At 39.0% G+C, this 25,465-nt stretch overlaps 1 protein-coding gene across 1 annotated transcript; it reads right to left on the bottom strand.

The window, feature by feature from the left end:
* Positions 1-1,862: 1,862 nt before the first annotated feature.
* On the bottom strand, positions 1,863-25,251 carry ZNF367 (zinc finger protein 367). The gene is made up of 5 exons (XM_044265742.1): positions 24,525-25,251; positions 10,948-11,098; positions 8,302-8,421; positions 7,022-7,160; positions 1,863-4,415 (listed from the first exon to the last, which is right to left on the bottom strand). Exons 1-5 carry the CDS (start codon positions 24,927-24,929, stop codon positions 4,193-4,195), a joined length of 1,038 nt encoding a protein of 345 aa, XP_044121677.1. The 5' UTR covers positions 24,930-25,251; the 3' UTR covers positions 1,863-4,192.
* Between the last annotated feature and the right edge of the window lie 214 nt (positions 25,252-25,465).

Genomic DNA, 25,465 nt, shown 5'->3' with positions numbered 1-25,465 from the left:
AGCATTTTTTCAAATAAGTGTCCCATATTTTCATTCTCAATAATCAACTTAAAAAATCTGAAATTTTAGCTTTTTAGAAAAGCTAAAAATTTCAAATGAAAGAAATGTTTGCACCAACTGTTGATGCCATACAATTGTTTTTCTGTTGTAAGCACTGAACAACCATGAACATTTTCAGCACTTACAAGAACCAAAGCAGAACTTGTAATAAATAACTTGTTCTAAGAAGGGAAGGAAGTGAGACGCCTGGGTGGCTCAGTTGGTTGGACGACTGCCCTTCGGCTCAGGTCATGATCCTGGAGTTCCCCGATCGAGTCCCGCATGGAGTTCCGCATCGGGCTCCCAGCTCCACAGGGAGTCTGCTTCTCCCTCTGACCTTCTCCTCTCTCATGCTCTCTTTCATTGTCTCTTTCTCAAATAAATAAATAAAATCTTAAAAAAAAAAAAAAAGGCAGGAAGTAAGAGTCCACATTACCCAAAATAAAAAAGCAAACACACCTTGAGACCATTTTAAAATAGAAAATGGGGCGCCTGGGGGGCTCCTGGGGGGCTTAGTGGGTTAAAGCCTCTGCCTTCGGAGTCCTGGGATGGAGGGCCACATCGGGCTCTCTGCTCGACAGGGAGCCTGCTTCCTCCTCTCTCTCTCTCTCTGCCTGCCTCTCTGCCTACTTGTGCTCTCTGTCAAATAAATAAAATTTTTAAAAAGCAAAACAAAACGAGGTGCCTGGTGCCTCTGTCGGTTCAGCAAGTGATTCTTTTTTTTTTTTTTTTTTAAATATTTTATTTATTTATTTGACAGAGAGAGATCACAAGTAGGCAGAGAGGCAGGCAGAGAGAGAGGAGGAAGCAGGCTCCCTGCCAAGCAGAGAGCCCGATGCGGGACTCGATCCCAGGACCCTGAGATCATGACCTGAGCCGAAGGCAGCGGCTTAATCCACTGAGCCACCCAGGCGCCCCAGCAAGTGATTCTTGATCTCAGCTCAGGTCTTGATCTCAGTCTTGAGTTCAAGTCCTGCCCAGCATGGAGCCTCCTTAAAAATAAATGGATGAAATGAAATAGAAAATAAAATCATATTCCAACTGAAACAAAATCTCTGAACTTAACGTCATTTTGGATAATTTCCTTTAAAAAGATCAATTTAGTTTCCAGTGAGTCTCCAAATAAGTTTTGGCTTCAAAACAGTAAACTCACTTCTAGTAACAGCTTTAATCATATTTCCATTTAATTTGCTTCTACAATACACATACGTCCAGGATCTGAAGTGACTGTCCAAATCCTAACTCTGTTTAAATCACAACTCACACTGAAGAGTTGCGTGTGAAATTCTTTTGCTTAAAGCCTAGACAAGCTGAACCTTGCCTATTGCAAGTATATAACTAAAGATAACTTATGACAAAATTAAACCAACTTGCTTGACTCTTTAGAAAGTAAACAGGCCCCCAAGTGGCTTCTCAGGGAGGTGACCACACTCAACATCCTGAATATAAATGAAATAAAATCCCAGTCCCTGATCACCCTTACCGTAAGGCCTAGAATGGAGCTGGCAATACTTATCCCTACCAGTGTATTTTTAACACTGTTAACAATGAACCAAATGGGGAAGTTAAATTAATATGTATACTCTAAAAGGCTATAATTTTAAAGTAGGAAAAAGCAATTCATACTATGATTTCACTATGCTAAGCAGATGCCTAAAAGGAGATTGGAAATGAAATATAAAACACGCCAAATAAGAATATGGGAGGATATAGGATTGTTGAGGACGTTTCTACTTTTTTAACTTTTTTATATTACAGTCATCATACTGTTGATAGGAAGACAAAGCATAAAGGGTTCAAGAATGAAAATGTACTTTAAACTGTAAATTAAAATAAATTTTTATTCAAAGCATCTTTTAAAATTACAGCATGTTTATTCTTATGCTGTTACCTCTGCCAAACTACAACTGAGCCATATGAAGCATAAAACACTTCAAAAATTTGAATGTAAACCACATTTTTAAAACAAAAAGCAGTCTTAACACACCTCAAATTTTAGATGCCAATGTATTTTGTCCAAGTATATAGCTTATATCAAAAAAGAACATTTTAAATATTTCTATAGTAAGTAGTTATAATTTCTTAAACTTCCAATTATACAAATAAAAAATGTTTGTGAATATAACTATTATAGTTGACAAAAGCTGACTAGAAAAACAAACAAACAAAACCCCTTACTTTTGAAGGCCTTACATTTTATTATTCATGAATTGGGAAGTATTTGTATTTTTTAATACAAGTTTACTGCCCTTTCTTCTTTAGGTAAGTTCATCAAATTTTAAATTTCCGAAGACTGATGAGTGTTGCTTTTCATAGTTCATTTAAGTTATATTTGAGAAAAAATTCTAGAGAAAATGCTGAAACCTAACCCATGAAAATTCCGATGCTACAGTCTCTCTTACTGTGCTTATAAGTGCTCCAAGTTAAAATTCTATATACCAGATTACAAACAAAATTCTTAGACCATTACAAATATAAATTCTCTTATTACAAAAAAAAAAAATCCCTCAAGATTTGTAATTTACTGTACAGAGGAATTACATTTTTAAAGTATGTCCTCATTCATACACATTATTTGTTACTACCATCTTTCACACTTTTGCTTCTTTCCAAGACATTTACATACCACCCCTTCCCCATGGCTACATATTTCAAACTACCTGTGTACTGCAACACACTGGAATTTTTGGATAAAGAAGCCTACATTTTAGATAATGTTTAAACTACATCCATAGGCTACTGCTTCAAAAAAGAAAAAAAAAAGGCGCTGGAGAGCCCATATTTCCCTCTATTACTCTGACGTTTACTCCAATTAAGCAATCTATCAAATTACCATGCTATGCATGTCATTTAGTTTCTGCGTAAACAAACGCTTAAATGATGGAGGTTTATGCCTATACATAAAGGAGGTGAACTGCTCAGGTCTTAATTTTTCTGTTTATGCTTCAGTACATAAAGTGGTATTTAAAAACTTCATCCATTTGGAAAAATGGCTTAAAACCACCACACAAGTTAACACACTTGCAGTTGAAACTATTCCAGAAACCTAGTTATTTGAGTAGCTACTATTTTCTGCAGTGTTTAACTGATAACTAAATTTAGTGAACACAAAATAGCTTGGCATGTTATTCTGAAGTAAAGCAAGAAGGTGGCTTTATGCACTGAAAATATAAATAAGAGGCTTCCATTTGCTAATAATTCTAAACAAGCAGTACAATTAAAATTTAGTGTTTGCTAACAAAAGATCTAAAACTTCACTACAGAACCACCCTGTAGATGTCCCTTTTATTAATAAAATCCAAGTGCCAAATCTCATTACAGGGCCCATAATATTAAAAAAATTAAAAAAAAAAACCAATTACCAAGTTATCTAGACTTTGCAAGATTAATCACTCAATTTCAGCAAATGAGAAATATGCAATGTGCAAAAGTTCCCAAGTTAACATAATAGGGATGCCAAGTGCTTTTCAAACCTAAATATCATAGTGAATTGTAAAGCCTCAGAAAGATAGAATAAGACTGATAAGACTCCAATTCCGAAAATTCTTAACTACCGTGCATCTCACCAAGATCCTCAAAAATCTCTTCTTCCAAAGTCCATAACTTAGAATGTTTTCCAAAATAGTCAGTTTTCCACTTTTCATTAGGCACACTATTTTGCAATTTAAAAATACATATCTTACACACATATCTTATACTTTCTGGTTTGCTTCAGTGTTTACAGTATTGTTAAACATACTAATATACATCGTTAAAAATGATCTTATAAATAATCTATTTCAACGTTCTTTGGCTACATGTACCATTCTGTTTTTTCATACAAGTGTCTTATTCAGAAAGTGCTTCCTGTGAGAACTGCTTCCAATGAATGCATTAAACTTGCAAAATCTAGCTTCCCACAATATATCCTTTTCTACCCTGTACTAGAAGTCCCATATTTACAAAATATTTTAAACTTTACAACAAATCCATTACCATATAAAAAAAGTGCAATTCTCTCTCACCCCATATTATGGGGCGATGACATTCTTCATAAATTTCTACAGAATAGCAGCCTATGATAAGCAAATAAGGTGCTTAGCTTATGCCCAAGGATCTACTTTTTAAGTACGCTGGGCAGTACTTTTGTACAGTGGAAGAGTCAGTGTTCAGGCTACTGGCGGAGTGGCGCTCCAGTCAGGTTGGCGAGCTCTATGAGAGCAAGGGCGCCGTGCAGGCGCTCCCGCTGCTCCTGCAGCCGGCGCTGGGCACCACGCTTCTCGTCGTCCTCCTCATCAGACTGAAGGTACTCCAGAGGGTCTTGCTGCTCCTGATCGGCCTTCTGAACGAGCTTTCCTTTCAGGGTGGGGGCACGCTGCTCTCTCGTTTCCCAATACCTATATGAAATGCATGCACATTAGCTGTATGTCTACACAACCTTTTCAAATGTTTATTTTTCTTTTGATTCTTTACCACAGTATTATTTTCTGTGTTTTAGTTTATAAGGCTATAAAGGAATTTCACACATACTACATGTATTTCCCATTATAGAGGGAAAAAAGTTCAGGGTCCAAAAACTGAGGGACTTGCTCAGATTTCCAAAAATCAAAAATGGGCAGTTCTGGGTCTTCTACTCCATTCCCTAGTCATGGGTTTTGCCAAAAAATAGCTGCCTTTAAGATCATATGTGAAGTGGATTACCGTAAAACACACAATAGTAGAACAAATGTTACTTGTCACTTGTACCTCAATAAAGAAATAAACTTTAAAAAAAAGTAGACTAATCATTAGAAACCTATTTATCCTATTCACAGAGGGATGGTGACTTCTGACAGAGGTAAGTATGAGAAACTTGAAACCCACAGAATATGATAGATTAGTATCTGTAACACTAGAACTAATTCAAAAATTTAAGAGACATCACCATTTTTCTATTACATAGCTGACTGATAATTCCCTAGAAAAAATGTTCCACCTTGAAGTAAGTGAAGAAAGGTATATTTAAAGAATAGTAGCATTCATACAAAAATGCCCCATACAAAGACTTGTATATTTACATAGCTTTATTTGTAATAGACAGAAACAACCCAAATGCCCAGCCACAGGTGAATAAATAAATAAGTTGAGGTGTAGTCACACGATGGATTACTACTCAACAGTAAGAAGGAATGAACCTCAAGTTGTAGGGTGACAGATGGTAGTACACTTGAGGACAGCAAACATAATGCATAGACTTGTCGAACCACTATGTTGTACACCTGAAACTAATGTAACAATGAGTGCCAACTATACTTTAAGAACAAAAAAAAAAACTAAACCGAAAAAAAAAAAAAATGAACTACAGACACAGTCCACAACGTGGATGAATTCCAAAATAATTACATTGAGTAAAAGAAGCCAGATAACAGAAGTACATACTGTATGACTCCATATGTATAAAAATTTAGAAAATGCACACTAGTATACAGTAACAGAAAGGAGATCACTGTTGTCTGGGGGGCAAGAAAGCAGAGAAGAGCAGGAGTGATGAATTACAAAAGGAATGAGGGAACTTTTGGAAGTGACCGATATGTTCACCATCTTGACTGTGATGATGATTTTGCAGGTGTACACATATGTCAAAACATATCAAATTGTACACTTTAAATGTATACAATCTATCATGTGTCAATTGTACCTCAAAATTGTTTTTAATATCATACACACAAAATTAATACAACTACTAGATTTCAGGAAATCCAGATATCTCAAACTGGAAAAATGTGGTCAATACTCAAGGCATAAAAAAAGACATGCAAACAGTTCAGTATGACTTGAAGGACAACTAGGAACAGAGAACAGCAAAGAAGCTTAGCAAGGTCGGCAGGGACCAGGCAATCAAGGGCTTCAAATGCCATAATAAAGGGTTTAGACTTTACACTGAGTAGAATCCATCAGTCTGTCACTGAGTAGATGGGAGAAGGATAAAGGCAAAATGACCAAGAGGTTTCTGACTTGGACAAAATTAGAGTTAATGGAGCAGCAGAAGCCAGGCAGGAGGAAGGAGGGAGGAAGTGATGCAGTAAATAAGACAAAGGTAATGCTTCGCCAAGTGGAGCTTGCAGTCCAGCAGGGAGGATAGACACTGAACAAATAAATGTGTGATGAAGGTGTTGAAAGAGAAAACATGGTGTGTTGTAAAAGCGTCTATTAAGTTGGTCTAACCTTGTTTGTTCTTGGGATTAGTGAGCGGGTTAGGGAAGAACTTCCTGAAGCGATGTTTGACCCCAGTAAGAAAAGAAGAAAGAGCAGAATGGCTAAATGAAGAGGAAAGCAGCATTCTGGGCAGAGGGAGCAGGGAGCAGAGGCCTGGGAGCCACAGTGTGAGTGGTGCTGACACACAGGAGGCCAACGTAGCTGAGGACAGGTGCGTTGCCAGGGGAAGGCAGAGCTACAGCAGAGGGATTCCAGACTTTATCCTAAGTGCAGAGGAATCTGAAGAAGTAGCAGGGTCCCAAACAGCTCATGCTGGTTTGTACACAAAAAACAACTTCTCAAATCAAAATACCTTTGGAGAATTTTTTTTTTATATACTGGCCCCTTGTTGCCATTCAAAAAAATATTAAGCTGGGTGCTTTGTAGAACTTTACTTTAGAAGAACCTCTAGCCTGTATCCCAGTAATAATCAGCACATATGTGATACAAAGAAAAGGAAGACAGGCTGCACTGTGGAATACAATACACATAAAACATTCTTAGAAAATGAAGAAAATTCTTGCTTTTATAATAAATTGTGGGCTGGGCACTCAGACTAATTAGTATCATGCATTTGTTGTCTATCACACACCAGATCCTCGTGCCCCTCCTAGCAATTCTGCAGTTTAAAGAAATAAAACACTATTTCACGTTACTTTATAAAATGTGTACAAAAGCAACTTATTTAAAATGAGAGAACTGTCGAAGCTCCCCACATCAACCCATGTGCTAGGTGGTATTCTGCAGTGGAGGGCAGAGAGAACCTTACTTGGCCAACCACTCGGCGGCAGCCTGGTTGTCCACAGCCTGGTGCTTACTGAGAGCGTCTGTGGGCTCCTCCCGTTTCAGCCTGGCATAAGGGTGCTTCGGACAGTGGCGGTTTGCATGGGTGAATCTGCTTAGGCAGCCTTCAAAACATAGAGGGAAACACTAATCAGAATCTGGACATCCAGCAGACATGGAAAATGTTCAGTTTCCCTGGTATCCAAGAAAAGTAAATTAAGACCATGGGATTTAGCATTCTATAACTTGGAGGAGGGAAAAAAAAGAAAAACCACCCTACGGGGAAGCAATTCCTTCACCTCTTAGTCATCGCAACATAAATCCATCAACCCCACCAGAAAGTGATTTATTAACAAAAATGGTCAAAACCTCTGACTTAAGAATTCCCTTCTCGGAATCTATTGTAAGGAAACATTCCAAAAGATGAACAAAGCTGTATTGAGCTTTATTTTAGCTGAGGAAGCCGTGCCTCTCAGCTTTTTGGCAATAAACGAATTTTGAAAACAAACACTCAAGGGCACCTGGGTGGCTCAGTGGGTTAAAGCCTCTGCCTTCGGCTCAGGTCATGATCTCGGGGTCCTGGGATTGAGCCCCGCATCCAGCTCCCCGCTCTGTGGCGAGAGCCTGCTTCTCCCTCTCCTGCCTGAGACTCTGTCTACTTGTACTATCTATCTCTCTGTCAAACAAATAAATAAAAATCTTTAAAAAAAGGAAAGAAATTGTGATATGATTTAGAAAATCACTTACGAAAAGTGGTAAGAAATTACTAACAGTGGTACTAAAGTGATAAAACCTCCCCCTTTATTGAAAATTTAGACAATGATGTGCTTCCTTCAATTTAATAGTTACAAAGTTTAAAACCAAAATAAAACCCTACCAGAAAGGCTGTATTTACTTTTATAGATCTTTCTACCACCTCTAACTGAATATAATATTATTTTTTTAAGTAATCTCTCTGCCCATCATAGGGCTCAAACTCCCAAAGCCAAGAGCAAGAGTCACATGCTCTACTGACCGAGCCAGCCAGGTACCCCCTGAATATACTGTTTTTAACTGGCCTTGAAGATTTTCATCTAAAAAAAGTATTTTATTTACAAATCAATCATTTCTCAGAAAATGAGCATGGAACACAATTTAGAAAGAGAGCTTGTGATGTTTTATAAAATTTAATCAAAATCTCTCCTCCTAAAAAAACCTCACGTAAAAGATAATTTCACTTTTAACTCAAAATCAGTTATTACATAAACCTTACTCTTAACACCATACCATTTTCTGAACAAACAAAAGGTTTCTCTCCGGTGTGAAGACGCTGATGTGTTTTGAGCTGTCCACTTTGAACAAAGGCTTTTCCACAGTCTGGGTAGTCACACAGATAGGGTCTCTCACCTAAGTAGACAAATATCATGTATTATTTCTGAGACAATAAAGTGAGAAGAGAAAGGGACAGACACTCAACCTCTGTATAGGTCATGACTCCAAACAACAACCAAACCTGTCACAGCCTCTACAAAGCTGCAAGGGTTAATGCTAACCATAGCACTTCCATTTTACCAAGCAGCTTTCCACAGGGAAGCACAGAAAGAATGTCCTTGGACCTTGAGCTTTTAGGTTCCCATGTGGAAAGTCCTGAGGTTATCTTTGGCTTATCTGGTCATTTTTCTCCCCATGATCCAAATCCCTACGTCTCCCACCCCTGCTTAGCCCTCCCACCCGGAAGGAACCCTAGTGGACCTCTACTACTTGCACATCACTTCTGGAGGGCATGCCATGGAACACTTGCTTTTGTCATATGAACTACCCCCTAAATCACTGCAAACCCTAATGCACTCCCTGAATAAGTGAAAATGATCTGCTGACTTTCAGTGGTCCCCTAATAACTGCACTATAGCTACTGGGTTAGAGGGCTGAGTTTATCTTTCCTTCACTCCTGACATTCGTTCATTCCATAAGGTTGTTCGTCATCTCATTCTACTTGAAAATCCAATCTTCTCTGCCCATTCAAGTCTTTCCAGTACTGTCAGTGACTCTCAGTGACTTTCCTCCTACCTCCCTGTCACCTCCAAATAACTGAACTATGTTTCCCTTCGCAAACTTAGTATCCACTGTTGTTTATGTATCCTGGCACTCTCCTGATACAAAGATGTGTACGACTTTGTACTCCATTGCAATTCATACATACAACACAGTGCTAGGCTTGAGAAAGTAGCTTGAAAATCTTGTTCAACCATAATTAAACTTATTTTTTTAAAATCTTTCTTTGATTAACAATTATGCACTGGTCCTTCCCAAATGATCCAAAGAACATTAACAAGTCCTCCCTAGTGTCTCATTATTTAGAAATGTAGTAAATGATTATGATAGCTAAACACAAATTAATAAAATACAAGATACAGGGAGTTATTTAAAATAGTAAGAGAAAAGTCTCTTACAAAGTGTTTACATACTGGCGCTTAGCCATACCATGCAGATCTTGGGCTCAGTTCTCTCGTGTACAGCATAGCAGGCCAAGGCCTGAAAGCACTGGGGTGACACATGGTAGATTGGCGGTTGATCAGGCCTGAGACTCAGGGGTCCTATCGTTATGCCACAGGGTCCTGAACCTTAAATGCACAAGCAACACATACTCTATGGCCTGTGAACCAGTTATTTGGGGATATTTCAGACTAATTGGATTTTTAAAAATCTGAAAAATTCTCAAATTCTCAAAACCAGATATTCCATTTAGTAATGGTTTTACTGAATTGTACCTAAAGTCCAAACCTCTTGGCCACCTTAGTTTTAAAATAATTCAAAATTAAAACTTTACCCTTTTTCAGGGATTTGGCTAAGAAAACTATATTCTAACATATTATTAAAATGCATCTTTTCAAAAACAAAAAGCAAAACCAGGTGGTGACCATAAACACAGTGGAAAAAAAAAAAAAGGCAACTAAGCCTTAAAAGCCCAAGCTCTAGACTAGTACTGCCCAATGGAAATGTAATGTGAACCACTTCTAGTAACCACATTACAAAAGCAAAAAGGAACAGATGAAATTAATTCTGATAATATATATTTTATTTACCCCAATATATCTGAAATATTATAATTTCAATATGTAAACAATATCAAAGTCATCAAAGTTTATTCTTTTTCATACTAAGCACATTTTACACATGCTGCCCCTCTCAATTAGACTAGCTAAATTTCAAGTGCTCAAGAGCCACATGTGCTATTGTATTGGCAGCTGTCACCCTAGACCCAAGGGTGTGGGAGGTTATAAGGCAGTGGTCATTGCTTTTTTTGGTGCCTCAGTTAACTCATCTGTAAATTATTAAATGCCATTATTAGAACCAAAAGCCTCCTTCTCGGGGGCCAACTTTCTCTATGGAAAAAACAAGGGCCCTCTCTGTTATTTCCTGACTCCTATCCAGTATTTAAAATATAAGTACAGTGTGTTGGCACAAAGAGAGATATGTGATAGTCCTGGGATAGTTACCTACAGCACATTTAATTCTGAAAAATTATATTTCACCTTAGATTAGATGGCTAGGCCAAACATTCTGATGGCACACTGAAGATTCTAGAAATTCTGCTAGACACTTGACACATGGTGTTTTAGTATTTGGCCTACAAGTCAGTTTTAACAATTATACAGGCAGCTGAAGGGCATATCAAGTAAAATTTAGGTAGGTACAATGACAGAACTAAATTTAGCAGTAACATTCCTATGACAACTAGATTAATTACCATGATACCTTTAGAAGTCACATGGTACCAGTGTTGAGAAAACCATTTCTTCCTACCAAAAAAGAAATGGACTATACAATGCCTATTTGAAAAAACTTCACAATAAGGAAATGTAAGGTAACTAAAATACTAATTTTAGGCCCAAACATCAAATCAGCTTTAATTATTACTTTTACTTAACTTACCTGTGTGAGTCCTTTTGTGAGCCTGGAGTGATTTCTCCCGTGGAAACACCCTATTACAGATGTTACAACGGATTCTGCTGGATGAATGCTCTCCTTCATTTATTAGATCCCGGACAGTATCTGCTCTGGGTCTGCCACGTCGGATTCCATCCTATTAACAATTTGTATAAACATTAATGTAATTTCCTCGATCCATTCATTAAAGTAAAATATCACAATAAATCACTTTTAAAATTGTTGAGTGACATCAGTGAAAATGGTAGAGCAGGTAGTTCCAAAGCCCCGTCCCACCACAGATCACTGAAAAATCGAACAAACTGTCAAAATCACCTTTATTACAACTCCAGAAAACAGTTGGAGATTTACAGTCAACACTGAATCGAGAAGCACGCAACGTGAAACAGTAGGAAAACTTTGCAGCATTTTTACTGCTTGCCCTTGCCTCTCCCTGGGGTCCACAGTAGGCTTAAAGAGCCTTCATTCTCAATATGAGAACTTAGTCCCTGACTACAGGGAAAGTAAAGCAGACCTGATTCTAAAAGTATTTGGTTTGTCTGTCCTCACCTGTCTGACAGCTACTTAAACAACCAACACAAAGTCTTTTGTCTTTGCTTTACCTAACATAGAACTCTCTTAGGTCAGAAAAGCAGTTAAACAGAGAGCATTGCTCAAAAACCTTATAAGGTTGAGGCACCTGGGTGGCTCAGTGGGTTAAAGCCTCTGCCTTTGGCTCAGGTCATGATCTCAGGGTCCTGGGATGGAGCCCTCCATCTGGCTCTCCGCTCAGCGGGGAGCCTGTTTCCCCTGTCCCCTCTGCCTGCCTCTCTGCCTGCTTGTGATCTCTGCCGGTCAAATAAATAAATAAAATCTTAAAAAAAAAAAAAGAATATGCATGACAAAAAAACAAAAACAAAAACCTTATAAGGTCAATAATAACTTGTTGTCCCCTGGGGCAAAAGATTTCAATTGAGACAAAAGGACACATCAAAAGCCTAGGAGGAAAAGCTGGAAAGAGTTTCTTTGGGAAATTAGGGCATTGAAAACTGCCCTTGTATCCTAAAGATAAAAATTAAGAAAGCCACACACTGACAAAAGGTTGATATCCAGGATCTATAAGAACTCCTCAAACTCAACACACACAAAACAGGCAAACACATAAAAAAATGGGCAGAAGATATGAACAGACACTTCTCCAATCAAGACATACAAATGGCTATCAGACACATGAAAAAAATGTTCATCATCATTAGCCCTCAGGGAGATTCAAATGAAAACCACATTGAGATATCACCTTACACCAGTTAGAATGGCCAAAATTAACAAAACAGGAAACAACATGTGTTGGAGAGGATGTGGAGAAAGGGGAACCCTCTTCCACTGTTGGTGGGAATGCAAGTTGGTGCAGCCTCTTTGAAGAAAAGTGTGGAGATTCCTCAAGAAATTAAAAATAGAGCTTCCCTATGACCCTGCAATTGCACTCCTGGGTATTTACCCCAAAGACACAGATGTCGTGAAAAGAAGGGCCATCTGTACCCCAATGTTTATAGCAGCAATGGCCACGGTCGCCAAACTATGGAAAGAACCTAGATGCCCTTCAACGGATGAATGGGTAAGGAAGATGTGGTCCATATACATTATGGAGTATTATGCTTCCATCAGAAAGGATGAATACCCAACTTTTGTAGCAACATGGACGGGACTGGAAGAGATTATGCTGAGTGAAATAAGTCAAGCAGAAAGAGTCAATTATCATATGGTTTCACTTATTTGTGGAGCATAACAAATAGCATGGAGGACAAGGGGCGTTAGAGAGGAGTAGGGAATTTGGGTAAATTGGAAGGGGAGGTGAACCATGAGAGACTATGGACTGAAAAACAATCTGAGGGGTTGGAAGTGGCGGGGGGGGGTGGGAGGTTGGGGTACCAGGTGGTGGGTATTATAGAGGGCACGGCTTGCATGGAGCACTGGGTGTGGTGAAAAAATAATGAATAATGTTTTTCTGAAAATAAATAAATTGAGAGAAAAAAAAAGAAAAAAAAAAAAAAAGAAAGCCACATACTTAGGGCAGGAAGCATGCTCAGAAAAGACCTGATAAGACCCTAAGTTTTCACCTCTGACTGATCCTCTGCTAGGCACAAGAAGGAAATGAAGGCTAAGGTAGAGTTGTAATGAGTGTAAAGCACTGAAAGAGAGCTATAACACAGAGCCATTTCTGCAAAGTCAAGAGTTTCTTCCCTTTCAATTTTTGGCTCCAGGCATTCAAGAAAATCTCTAGCAATGCTGCGCTGACTACAAGCTAATGAAACAGCAATTTAGATAACAGACACAACAAAGAATAGAGTTTACAAAAATAGTTTAGAAAATTCATAAAACAAATATTTACAACCCACAGGATACAACAAAAACAAACTTTGAGGGAGAAGAATCTGTTTTCCAGAGTCACCACATTACAATAGTCAAAACATCCCATTTTCAACAAAACGTTACTAAACATGTAAAGAAATACAAGTATGGTCCATACATAGGAGAAATTAATAGAAACACACCATGGGGAAGTAGACACTGGTCTTACTAGACAAAAACTATGGTCTTAAATATGCTGAAAGAGGTAATGAAAACCATGGATGGACAAAGGAAAAACAGGAGAACACTTTCAACAAACAGAAAATAATAATAAGGAAACAAATTAAAAGGGCTCCTGGGTGATTCAATCGGTTGAGCATCCAACTCTTGATATTGGCTCAGGTCATGATCTCACCATCTTGAGATCAGGCCCCACATCAGGTTCTGCACTTAGCAGGGAGTCTGCTTGAGATTCTTTCCCTTTGCCCCTTCCCCTGCTCACTTGCTCTCTCTCTAAAATAAATAAAACTTTCTTTTTTTTTTTTAAAGAAACAAATTATAAAAAGAAACCAAACAGAAATTCTAGAGCTAAAAATTACAAAAAACAGAATGGAAAAAATTCACTAGAGAATTTGAGTGGCAGATTTGACTGTCAGGAAGAATCAGCAAACTTGAAGACAGGTCAATTGAAACTATCCAGCCTGAGGAACTGAAAGAGAAAAGAATGGAAAGAGCCCAAGACACCTGTAGGAAATCAAGGGCTACTAAAACAAAAGACTACTGGGTATCTGGAACTTATAACAGCAGAAATGTATTTCTCACAGTTCTGGATACTGGAAAGGCTAGGATCAAGGCACTGGTGTGGACAGGTGAGAGCCCTCTTCCTGACTTGTAGCTGGCATCCTCCAGCTGTGTGTTCACATTGGAGCTCTCTGGAGTCTTTTTCATAAAAGTTCTAATCCCCTTCAAGAGGGCTCCACCCACCATTAGGTCAAAATGTCAAAAGACAAAAGGCAGAGAATCTCGAAAACAGGAGAAGCAATTCATCAGGTACAAAGAGTCCTCACTAAGATTAACAGCTGATTTCTCAGGAGAAACTATAGAAAGCAGTAGGGTGACATGTTTAAAGTATTGAAAGGAAAAAAAAAATGTCAACCAATAATCTTACATCCAACAAAATTATCCTTGAAAAATGAAAAAGAAATGAAGACATTATCAGATAAACATAAGCAGAGAATGTTCATGGCTAGTAGACCTACCATACAATAAATGTAAAGGGAGTTCTTCAGGCAGAAACGAAAGGGCACTAGAGAGAAACTCAAAGCCATACAAAGAAATAAAGAACTTTGGTAAGGGTAATTACATAAGTAAACACAAATGCTAAAAGTTTTGTATTTTTGGTTCATAACTCCTCTTTTCCTTCTATATAATTTAAAAGACAAATAAATGCCAGGTGCACTGGACTAGCTCAATCAGAGGAACATGTGACTCATAATCCTCAGGGTCGTGAGTTCAAGACCCACACTGGGGTAGAGATTGCTTAAATATATAAATAGATAAACTTTTTAAAACAAGACAAATGTCAAGAATATTTTTAAAATTACAAATCCATGTCAATGGGAACATAATATAAGAAGATCTAATTTGCAATTATAACAAAGAGGGAGAGAGAGAGCTGGATAGGAGCAGAGTTTTTGTACACTATTGTAGCTGAGGTTGTACTAATTCAAAATAGATTGTTTTAAGTCTAAGAGATTAATTGAAATTCCCAGGGTGATCACTTAAAAAAAAAAAAAAAACCTAAAAAATCAAAATAAGGAAACAAGAATGAAAATAGTATGCTACAAAGAATAAAATAAAATAAACACAAAGAAGGCAGTAAGAGAGGAATTGAGAAACCAAAGAGGTATAAGATATATAGAAAACAAATAACAAAATACCAAAAGTAAGTTCTTCCTTAACAGTAATCACTTTAAATGGAAATAGCTTAAATTTGCCTATTAAAAGGTAGAGATCAGCAAAATTGATTTTTTAAAAAAATGATCCAACTATATGCTGCCTACAACAGACTTCTTTAAATCCAAAAACACAAATAGGGAAAGGATGGAGGGACTCCTGGATGGCTCAGTACAGCATGCAATTCATGATCTCAAGGTGGTGAGTTCAAGCCCTACCTTGGGCCTAGAACTTACTTTAAGCGAGAGAGGGAGAGAAAAGATGGATAAACAATAAAAAATAACAATTGCAAACACTCACTCACCTAACAACAGAGCCCCCAAAATATGAAGCAAAAATGGACAGAAACTAAAGGAGAAGGAGTTCAAAATAACTGGAGACTTTCACTTTTAATAATAGATAGGATGACTAGCCAGATCAACAGAGATACAGAAGACTTGAACAACACCCTAAGCCAACTAGACCTAACACATATATAGAACACTCCACACAAAAACAGCAAAATATGCATTTTTCTCAAGTGCACATGAAATAGTCCCCAGGAAAGACCATTTGTTAGCCCACAGAACAAGTACTGATAAATTTTAAAAGACTGAAATCATCCAGTATCTTCTGGGACAAACATGGAATGAAACTATAAATAAAAAACTGAAAGAAAAATGGAAAATTCACAAATAGGTGAAAATTAAACACAGTCTAAACAGCCAGTGGGTCAAAGAAGAAATCACAAGGGAAATTAGAAAATACCTTGACACACATGAAAACAGAAATACAACATATCAAAACTTAGGGGATACAGTTCTTGGATCGGAGGGCTTAATAGAGGGTAACAATGCTACCCAAAGTGACGTACAGAGTTAGCACGATCCCTATTAAAATTCCAAAGCCTTTTTTTTTCAGAAATGGAGAAAGTGATCCTCCAATTCATATAAAACTACAAGAGGCTCCAAATAACCAAAACAATATTTAAAAAGAGCAAAGTAGAAGGACACATATGTCCCTATTTCAAAACTTACTACAAAGCAGTAACAATCAAGACAGTCTGGCTCTGGCAGAAGGAAAGTCACATAGACCAGTGAAAGAGAATTGAGAGGCAAGAAAGAAACCCTCATTTATGGCAAACTTACTTTCAACAAGGGCGCCAGGAACATTCAATGGGTAAAGAATTGTCTCTTCAACAAATGATTCTGAGATAACTGCACTTCTACATACAAAAGAATGAAGTTGTATCTGTACCTCACATGATATTAAAAAAATTAACTCAAGGGGTGCCCAGCTGGCTCAGTCAGAAGAACATGCAACTCTTGATCTCAGGATAATGAGTTTGAGTCCCACACTGGTACAGAGTTTAATTAAATGAATAAATAAACTTTAAAAATTAACTCGGGGCACCTGGGTAGCTCAGTCAGTTGAGCAGTCAGCTCTTGGTTTTGGCTCAGGTCCTGATCTCCTGCTTAAAGAGTCTCTCTCCCTTTGCCCCTCCCCCCACTCACGTGCACTCTCTCTAAAATAAATAAATCTTTAAAAATAATTAACTCAAAGTGCATCATGAACCAAAATGTAAGTGCTAAAACTCTAAAACTCTTCAAAGAAAACAGAGCTTGAATGCGGCAATGGATTCTTAAATATGGCATCAAAAACATAAGCATCAGGGGTGCCTGGATGGCTTAGTGGATTAAGTCTCTGCCTTTGGCTCAGGTCATGATCTCAGGGTCCTAGGATCAAGCCCCACATCAGGCTCTCTGCTCAGAGAGCGTGCTACCCCCTACCCACTCTCTGCCTACTGTGAACTCTCTCTCTCTGTCAAATAAATAAATAAAATAAAATAAAAAACAACCAAAACATAAGCATCAAAGAATAAATAAGCTGGCCTTAAAGTTATAAAATATTTGCATATCAAAGGGCTTTCTCCAGAAAGTGAGAAGACAACCTTACAGAACAGGGGATTAATATTTGCAAATTATATATAAGGGTCTAGTACCTAGGATATATAAAGAACTCTTAAAATTTAACAACAAAAAGACAAAAAAAATTTAAAAATGGGTAAAGATCAGGGTGCCTCTGTCAATTAATCATTGGACTCTTGATTTCAGCTCAGGTCCTGATCTCAGGGTGGTAGGAGTAACCCCCATGTCAGGCTCTGCACTCAGCTGGGAGCTGCTTACGATTTTCTTCCTCAGCCTTTCCCCTGCTCAAAATAAATAAATAAAACGTTTTTTAAAAATGGGTAAAGATCTTAAATAGGAATTTCTCCAAAGGAGTTATAGAAATGGGCAGCAAGCTCATGAAAAGATGCCCAAAATCATTAGGGAAAAAAAATCAAAATCAATGAGGTCAATTATATCTCAACAAAGCTTGACCAAAAAAAAAAAAAAAAAAAAAAAAAGGTTTTTAATTTTTTTAAAAGCACAGTTAAGTTTACTACTTCACACCAACTAGATTATACTTAAAAAGAAAATAGGAAATAAAAGTGGTTTTTTGGCAGAAAGAGGAATTGGAGCCCTCAAAAATTGCTAGTGAGAATGTAAAGTGTTTCAGCCACTATAGAAAAAAAATTTTGAGTATGATATAATGTCATAAACATACACATAGCCAATAGCATGGTATTCCTCAACAGAAATGATACATGCCACAGGGTAGCTATGCTAAATGAAAGAAGCCAGACCAAAAAAGCCATATATTGTATAATTCCATGTAATGAAATATCTAGGATAGTTAAGTATATAGAGACAGAACACAGATTGTTTTCCAGTGACTGCCTGTGGTGGGGAATAGGAACTAACTGCTTAATGAGTACAGAGCTTTCTTTTGAGGTAATGAAAATGTTTTGAAACATGATATGTAGGTGGTGGTTGCACAATATTGTGAATTACTAAATGTCACTTAATTGCACCTTAAAGTGGTTAATTTTAGGTTATATGAATTTTACCTCAATTTTGCTTAAAAACTAAGGAAATCTGAATACACTATGGATGTTAGTTAATAACAATGTATCAATCTGGCTCATTAATTGAAACACATATTCTCTGCTAATGTAAGACGTAGGCAATGGGAAAACAGGGTTTGTGATTTATGGGAACACCCTGTACTATCTTAACTTTCCCATATATCTAGAACTAATCTAAAATAAACATTCACAATGCCTGGGTGGCTCAGTAGGTTGGGCCGCTGCCTTCGGCTCAGGTCATGATCCCAGGGTCCTGGGATCAAGACCCGCATTGGGCTCCTTGTCCAGCAGGGAGCCTGCTTCTCTCTCTGCTTCTGCCAGCCACTCTGCCTGCTTGTACTCTCTGTATGACAAATAAATAAATAAAATCTTTAAAAAATAAAATAAAATAAACATTCACTTGGAAAAAAATCTTTCTCATTTCCTAGGTTAGGTTAAATTTTATACGTACAAGTTCTATGAAAAATGATAAAAGGATTATGTACAACTACATTCAAAATGAAAATGCTTTTACTGCCTGCAATATAAAAAACCTAAAGCCTTCCAAATGTTTACAAACAATAGGCCAAAACCTTGATGAATAACAATAAGCTCCAGGAAAAATTCCATTCAATCAATTTTCACTTTGAAAGAAAAGGCCAATCTCAACATGGATGAGTTATCTTAAAGGATAAGTCATTTTTAAAAAATTCTTAGATATTAAAATCTATCTCCATAGCAGTCAACAGATGGAAGCAACCTAAATGTCCATTGGAAGATGGATGAAGAAAAGGTAGCATATACAAAACAATGGAAAATTATTCAGCCTTAAAAAAAGAATCCTGCCAATGCACTATAACTTGATGAACCTTAAAACATGCTAAGTGAAAGAAGACATTACAAACACACACACCACAAATTCTATATGATTCCATTTATATAAGGTATCTAATTAATCAAACTCTTAGAAAATAGAATGGTGGTTGCTAGGGACTGTGGGGAAAAAGAAATTCATTCAATGAATACACAGTTTCACTTTTACAAGATTAATAAGTTCCTGAGATCTGTTACACAACAATGTGCATATAGTTAACACCAAAAAATGATTAAGATGGTAAATTTTGTGGATTTTATTTTTTGTTTTGTTTTTGTTTTTTGCCACCAAAGGAAAAAAAGGGAACGTGGAAAGGTACTACAACAGATAAAAATATTCACTGCCCCTCTCCACACTATGTGTAGGTACCAATGAGGTCAACTTGGCCACATCACTTCCTTTGGCCAATAAAATGTGAAAGGAAATTATATGTATGTAAGTAAAAGCCTTAAAAAGCCATCACATCACATATCAAAAATGATACATCTAATAAGTGGTTACTACCCAAACTTAACACCCAAAAAAACAATCTGGTTAAAAATGGGCAGAGGACCTGATCAGACATTTTTCTAAAGACATACAAATGGCCAACAAACAAATGAAAAGACACTCAACATTACTATTCATCAGGAAAATACAAATTAAAACTACAATGAGATATCATTTTACCCTCATCAGAATGGCTAAAATCAAATAGACAAGAAATAACAAGTGTTGGGATGGATGAAGAAAAAAAAGGAACACTACTGGTGGGAATGCTAACTGGTGGAGCTACAGTGGAAAAGAGTACAGAGGTTCCTCAAAAAATTAAAAATAGAATTATTATCTAATCCAAGAATTCCACTATTAAGATATTTACCAAAAGAAAACAAAACACTAATTCAAAAAGATACTTACAATCAGCATTATTTACAACAGCCAAGATATGGAAGCAACCCAAGTGTCTATCCATAGTTGAATGGATAAACATGGTTTATACACACACACACACACACACACAGGAACACTACTCAGCCATTAAAAAGAATGACATCTTGCCATCTGCTACAACACGGATGGACCCAGAGGGCATAATGTTATATGAAATAAATGAGAAAAAGACAAATACCATACCATTTCATTCATATGAAAAGTTTATGAAACTGTTATGAAACAGATTCTTAAATAATAGAGAACAAACTCATGCTTGCCAGAGGGGAGGTAGATAGGATGGGTGAAAGAGATAAAAGGGATTAAGACTGCACTTATCTTGATGAGCAATGAGAAATGTACATAACTGTTGAATCATTATAGTGCACACCTGAAACTATAATACTGTATGTTAATTATACTTTAATTTTTAAAAAACCTTAGTGGTACAACTCCTGTGCTATGAAAGATCTTTTCCCAGTATTTTTTTTAAAGATTTTATTTATTTTCTTAAGAGGGGAGAGAAACAGCAGGGAGGGGAAGAGGGAAAGAAACCTAAGCAGACTCCTCACAGAGCGTGGAGCCAACCTGGGGCTCAATCTCGTGACCATGAGATCATGACCTGAGCTGAAACCAAGAGCCTGATGATAAACCAACTGAACTACCCAGGCACCCCTTCCAGTATTTTTAAATACATAAAAACATACTGTTGCCTCTATTATACTTTGAAATAACTGACTGGTTAATATCAAAATTTTTAGGTTATCCATTACTGTTTTCTGTTCCTAGTTAAAACATATTTTTTCAAGTATGTTTAATGGGAGGGGCATTGAGTATTTTAAAAGTTAACAATTTGACTGCTTCCCAGCTCAAATCATGTATTTGCACTGAGAAATAGAGAGCTAAAAAAAAAAAAAAAAACAAAAACAAAACCAGTATAATACAACATCCTAGCCATATACAGGATATACAGGTAAGGCTTCACTGAGTGTATCATTTCAACTGAGAAAATTTAGTAAGGCAAGTAATCATCTGATGCCCTAAATAAATGATTAAAGAGCATCTTTTAACTATACATACAAAAATGAGCTGTGTTAAAGAAGGTCCTTTTCATTTTGGCCTTAGCAATAAAACCATGTTTCTACATACATTTTAACAATAACAAAGTGTTAACTAACTCATCAGCAATTAAGTATACCTATAGTCTAATAGACTAATCTTGTCAGGACTGCCTGATGGTTCATGAAACAAAGTAAAGCTAACAAGAAATGCAACACAGGGATGCCTGTGGCTCAGTTGGTTAAGCATTCGCCTTCTGCTCAGGTCATGATCCCAGAGTCCTTGGATTGAGACCTGCATCGAGTCCTGCATCAGCCTGCTGCTCCCCCTGCTTGGGCCCACTCTCCCGCTCTCTCTCACTCTCTGACAAATAAATACATGAATTTTTTTTTTAATGCAACACATTCTATTTATTATGTGGCAACTCCTGTGAAATAAGCTACTAGAAAGAAGCAAAATAATTAAATTGCCAAAAATATTGGCATACTTAGGTAAATTTAATTTTTAAGACAGAACTTCAGTGCCACTGGAAGATAGATTAGTGGTTTTCAAAGTGTTTTCTGAAATAATACATGATAAATGTTTTGAGTTTTCAACGTCAATAACTACCTTTAAAAAGTTATTTAATAATATTTGGGTCATTTCTCAAGCCACTTAGAATAACATACACATTTACTGAGATTTTAGAAAAAGTTATATTCTAACTGGGTATTCATGTGACGATGGAAAAAACTAAAAGTCTTTGACACATTTTTATACAAAGTAAAATTCAAATAAAATGTACAAACGCAACCTAGAAGGAAAAGAAAAACAGGTCTCAGAGGAAGGCATATATACCTTGACAAGAAAATGAAAAAAAATGTAATTGATCACTTTTCCCCTTTCAAATTCAGGTTAGATCCAAATAACATGTTTAACATGGTGCTGATCAAAATTATCTGTATGAATCTGTTATTTGTAAGACTATGTGTGGTGTACAGGGGACAGAAGGAGTTGGTGGGATAGGCAGCTGTCAAGTCCTGAAAAGTGAATGGTATCTGAGGCTATGCACAGAGAAGCCGAACTACACAGGTCCCGCAATGAAAAAGTAACCTTCTGAACTTAGTCTGAGTAGAGGGTACAAGGTGCAAAGGCTTGGAAATAACCTATGGCAGAGAGAAATTAGACTTGCTCCCTTCCCTCCCCTCCTGGAATTCTACAAACAAAGAGAAGATAGTGCTAATAATTATACACCAACAGTGCTAAGCAAACTTTTGATAAGGGGCCTAAATAAGCTGGTGGATGACGGATATTCTCCCCACAGGCAGGGGAAGCAGTGTAGAGCAGGAACAAAGAAGAGAGCAAGCAAGAGCTCACACTTGGTTGTGAGGGTCTCAGATGTTAACACCTCCCCTGGGAGCAGTGGCAACAAATAGACAATAAATAAACACAAATGTTGTCCTTAAACTCACAGCTGTTATCACCTCTAACCTGTATACTGAGAGAAGGGGCTAGGAGAAAACAGGTTACTGGTCACCCATCTTTCCATAAAATAAAGATTCAAACAGCACCATTCACCCATGATGCATGTAGAGATAAAGAACTACAACTAGTTTAGAGAAACAAAACAAAGTAAAGTAGGATGGAACTCTCTATCTTTAGAGTGTGTTGATCACAAATGAAACCGGTTAACATCCTTAAATAAAGGTATATCCCAGACCTTTCCCCTCAAGAAGGGAAAGCTAAATGAATGAATTTTTAGAGCTGTAGCTCGATTTCTTGTATTAACTAAAGAACAAGTTAAAATCAATTTATCCAGTAATTCTGAAATATGACTGTGAGGAGAAAAAAAGTGAAATATAAACCAGACTTTTTGAATTTCTGGTATATTTTACCTCTGAGAAGAGGCAGACAACAAAGAATTAAAATTCAAACCCATGCAGTGTGTGAGCAACTTTTATGCAAGGTGTATGAAATTAAGTGTTTAGGCCAAAAAGAACATACTTATAAATTTCATTTATCTATTATATATAATCCAAAATTAATTATTATTATTTGTAAAATAGTAAATGCAAAATCTTCCACAATTATTTGTGCATGTATGCTTTTATGGTTCTTAATGATAAAACCTAATTTTTTTAAAAGCTAAATATCTCAACACAGGAAAATATCTAGACTACCCAGCAATCTTACTAAGCCATCTTGCTACCTAGTGACAGCAACAGAGATTGTTTCCTTCACAAACTCACTCAGCTCTGTTAGAATTAAAAGTACACGGCTTGTTCTTTCAAATTTGTTTCAAATTTTTACTGAAGTGCCCCTTCAAGAGCTGAAAGGGTGTCAAAGAACAGTTTAATAACTTTGTAATTCTTTCACATTATGCCACTAGTAACAAAGTGTATATCAATTTCCTCAGGGCTCAAAACACATGGAGTTTCAAGATCTTTGCTACTGCAAGTAAACCTGTTTCAATTTATAGATACAATATTTACCAATATAGGCACTTATCCACTGATTTATCTGTAGTCAACTACTTTTCTGACACAGCCATTTAACAAATAGAACGTTAATATTAATCTTATATTTGCACAATTCATTCATTACACAAATTTACCAAGCACTTTTATTCAGTATTTAGAGTGTGCATTATTAAAGTTCAACAGTCTTGCAGAGAAAATGATTCCCTCCCTCTAGGAGGTCACGGTCTATAGAGATAACTATATTTCAGCTGAGAAGCACTTTGAATACATGCTTCAGGATCAGGAGCCACAAACACTCGACCATAGTCCCAGCTCTCCCACTACATAGCTGTACGACCTTGGACCAATCCCTCTAATGCTTAGTTGCCTGATCCAGAACCAGGTAGTCAATCTTTCCCAGCTCTAAACAGCGTGAGAGTGCGGGCAATTCCGGGTTAACGACAACAGCGTCCCAGTCCACTGGGTGCTCTCAACAACTAGCCAAGCAGTACGCTGGATGAACGAACGGCAGAGAATGCCCAACTTCTGCTGAAGATCCCCTTAAGCCCCTTCTCGCTCTTCGGCCATCTCTGCAGGGCATCTTTAGTAAGGCCGGGGTATCTGCGCTGATGCAGCCGAATCTAAGCAAACCCCTCCCTTGCTGCACCCAGAGGAACAGCTGAAGGCTCGCAGCCCCTCCAATCCTTCTCCAGCCAGACAGGACTCAGCGGTCAGCCGAGCGTTGGTTACAACAGAAGACCTGCCTCCTCCGCGACCCCAGACTGAGCGGCAGCTCACTGCACCTGCTGCCGAAGGGCCTCCCGTCAGCCCGCCTCCCCTCCGCTCGCGTCACGTGACCGCTGCGCCGCCTCCCCCCCGCGGGGACCCGATTTTGGCGCGCGGCAGTGACGTAAGCGTCCTGTCACCCGCCTCCGCCCCCGCCACGGCCGGAGCGACCTCACGTTTTAAACTCGGCCCCGCCCCACCCGCCGCGTCCGCCGCCGGCTCCCTGGCCGCGCCGTTAACGGGCCCTGGCTGCCCCGCGCCCCGCCCGCCCGCCCGTGCCGCTCACCTTGAGGTGGCCGCTGTCTGGGCTGCTCGCTTCCTCCTCGTCCTCACCTCCCGAAGCGGCGGCGGAGGCTGCGGGCGGGGGCGCGCCCCGGCCTCGGAGCCCCGGGTGCTCCGCGGTTGCGGGCAAGGCGGCCGAGGAGGCGCCCCCCGCGGCCCCGGGGCTGAGCGTCACATTGTGCGCGTTCTCGCCCCAGCGCCACGGATACACCATGAAGTCGCTGAAGCCGGGGCTGGTGGGGATGAGCGGCGGCGGCGGCTCCGGCTCCCCCCCGACGCCGCACGTGGGCTTGATCGGGGTCGTCCTGATGACCGAAACCAGCACCCGCTTTGGGGAGTCGTTGCAGAAGATGACGGGCGGCGGCTGCGGCGGGTTGTCCGCCATCTGCCCCTCCATGCCCCGGATCATCGCCCGATCAGCAGCTCCGGCAGCCGCACTCCCTGAGCCCCGGTCTGGCCCTTCGCTCCGCTCTGCCGCGCTGCTCCCGAGTCGCCGGCGCTCAGTCCCGCCGGCTCATGGCTGGCGGACGTTTCCCGGAATCCTCTTGCGCGGCTGCCAGCGAAGGAGCGGCGCGGCTCGGCCGGCCCTCGGTGGCCAGCGCCAGACCCCAACCCTGGGTCAGGCCGCCCTCGGCTCTTTGTACTCCCCAACGCAACTGCAGCGGCGGGAAGCTGCTGGCGGCCTGCCTTTCGGTGACAGGAAAGCAGGACGTGGTGCGCCGAGCCCCCGAAAATAACAACCTGCCGCCTGGGTCACTGCTTCGGCTTTTCCCGCGTTACATTTCGCGCCTGGGCGGAACCAATCACCGCGAGGCCCCTGCCCGGTGGCCGCCGCGGCGAGTGACAGGTCGCGAGAGCCAATGGCCGGGCCTGGACTTCTTTCCAGCCGAGGGAGGCGGAGCCGAGCCTGCGCGCGGGTCCTTTCTGCCACGCCATTGGTCGCCG

This window comes from Neovison vison, chromosome 9 (assembly GCF_020171115.1).
Source record: "Neovison vison isolate M4711 chromosome 9, ASM_NN_V1, whole genome shotgun sequence".
Lineage (NCBI taxonomy): Eukaryota > Metazoa > Chordata > Mammalia > Carnivora > Mustelidae > Neogale > Neogale vison.
Note: the sequence above shows the minus strand (reverse complement) of the source record. Positions and strands in the feature narration are given on the sequence as shown.

Excerpts from the sequence above, each read along its gene's own strand:
- ZNF367 (XM_044265742.1), bottom strand. The coding sequence starts at position 24,929 with ATGATCCGGGGCATGGAGGGGCAGATGGCGGACAACCCGCCGCAGCCG. Across the intron at positions 8,422-10,947 it reads TCACAAAAGGACTCACACAG|GTGAGAGACCCTATCTGTGT; the intron begins GTAAGTTAAGTA and ends TTGTCTACTTAG. Across the intron at positions 7,161-8,301 it reads TTTTGTTTGTTCAGAAAATG|GCTGCCTAAGCAGATTCACC; the intron begins GTATGGTGTTAA and ends TATGTTTTGAAG.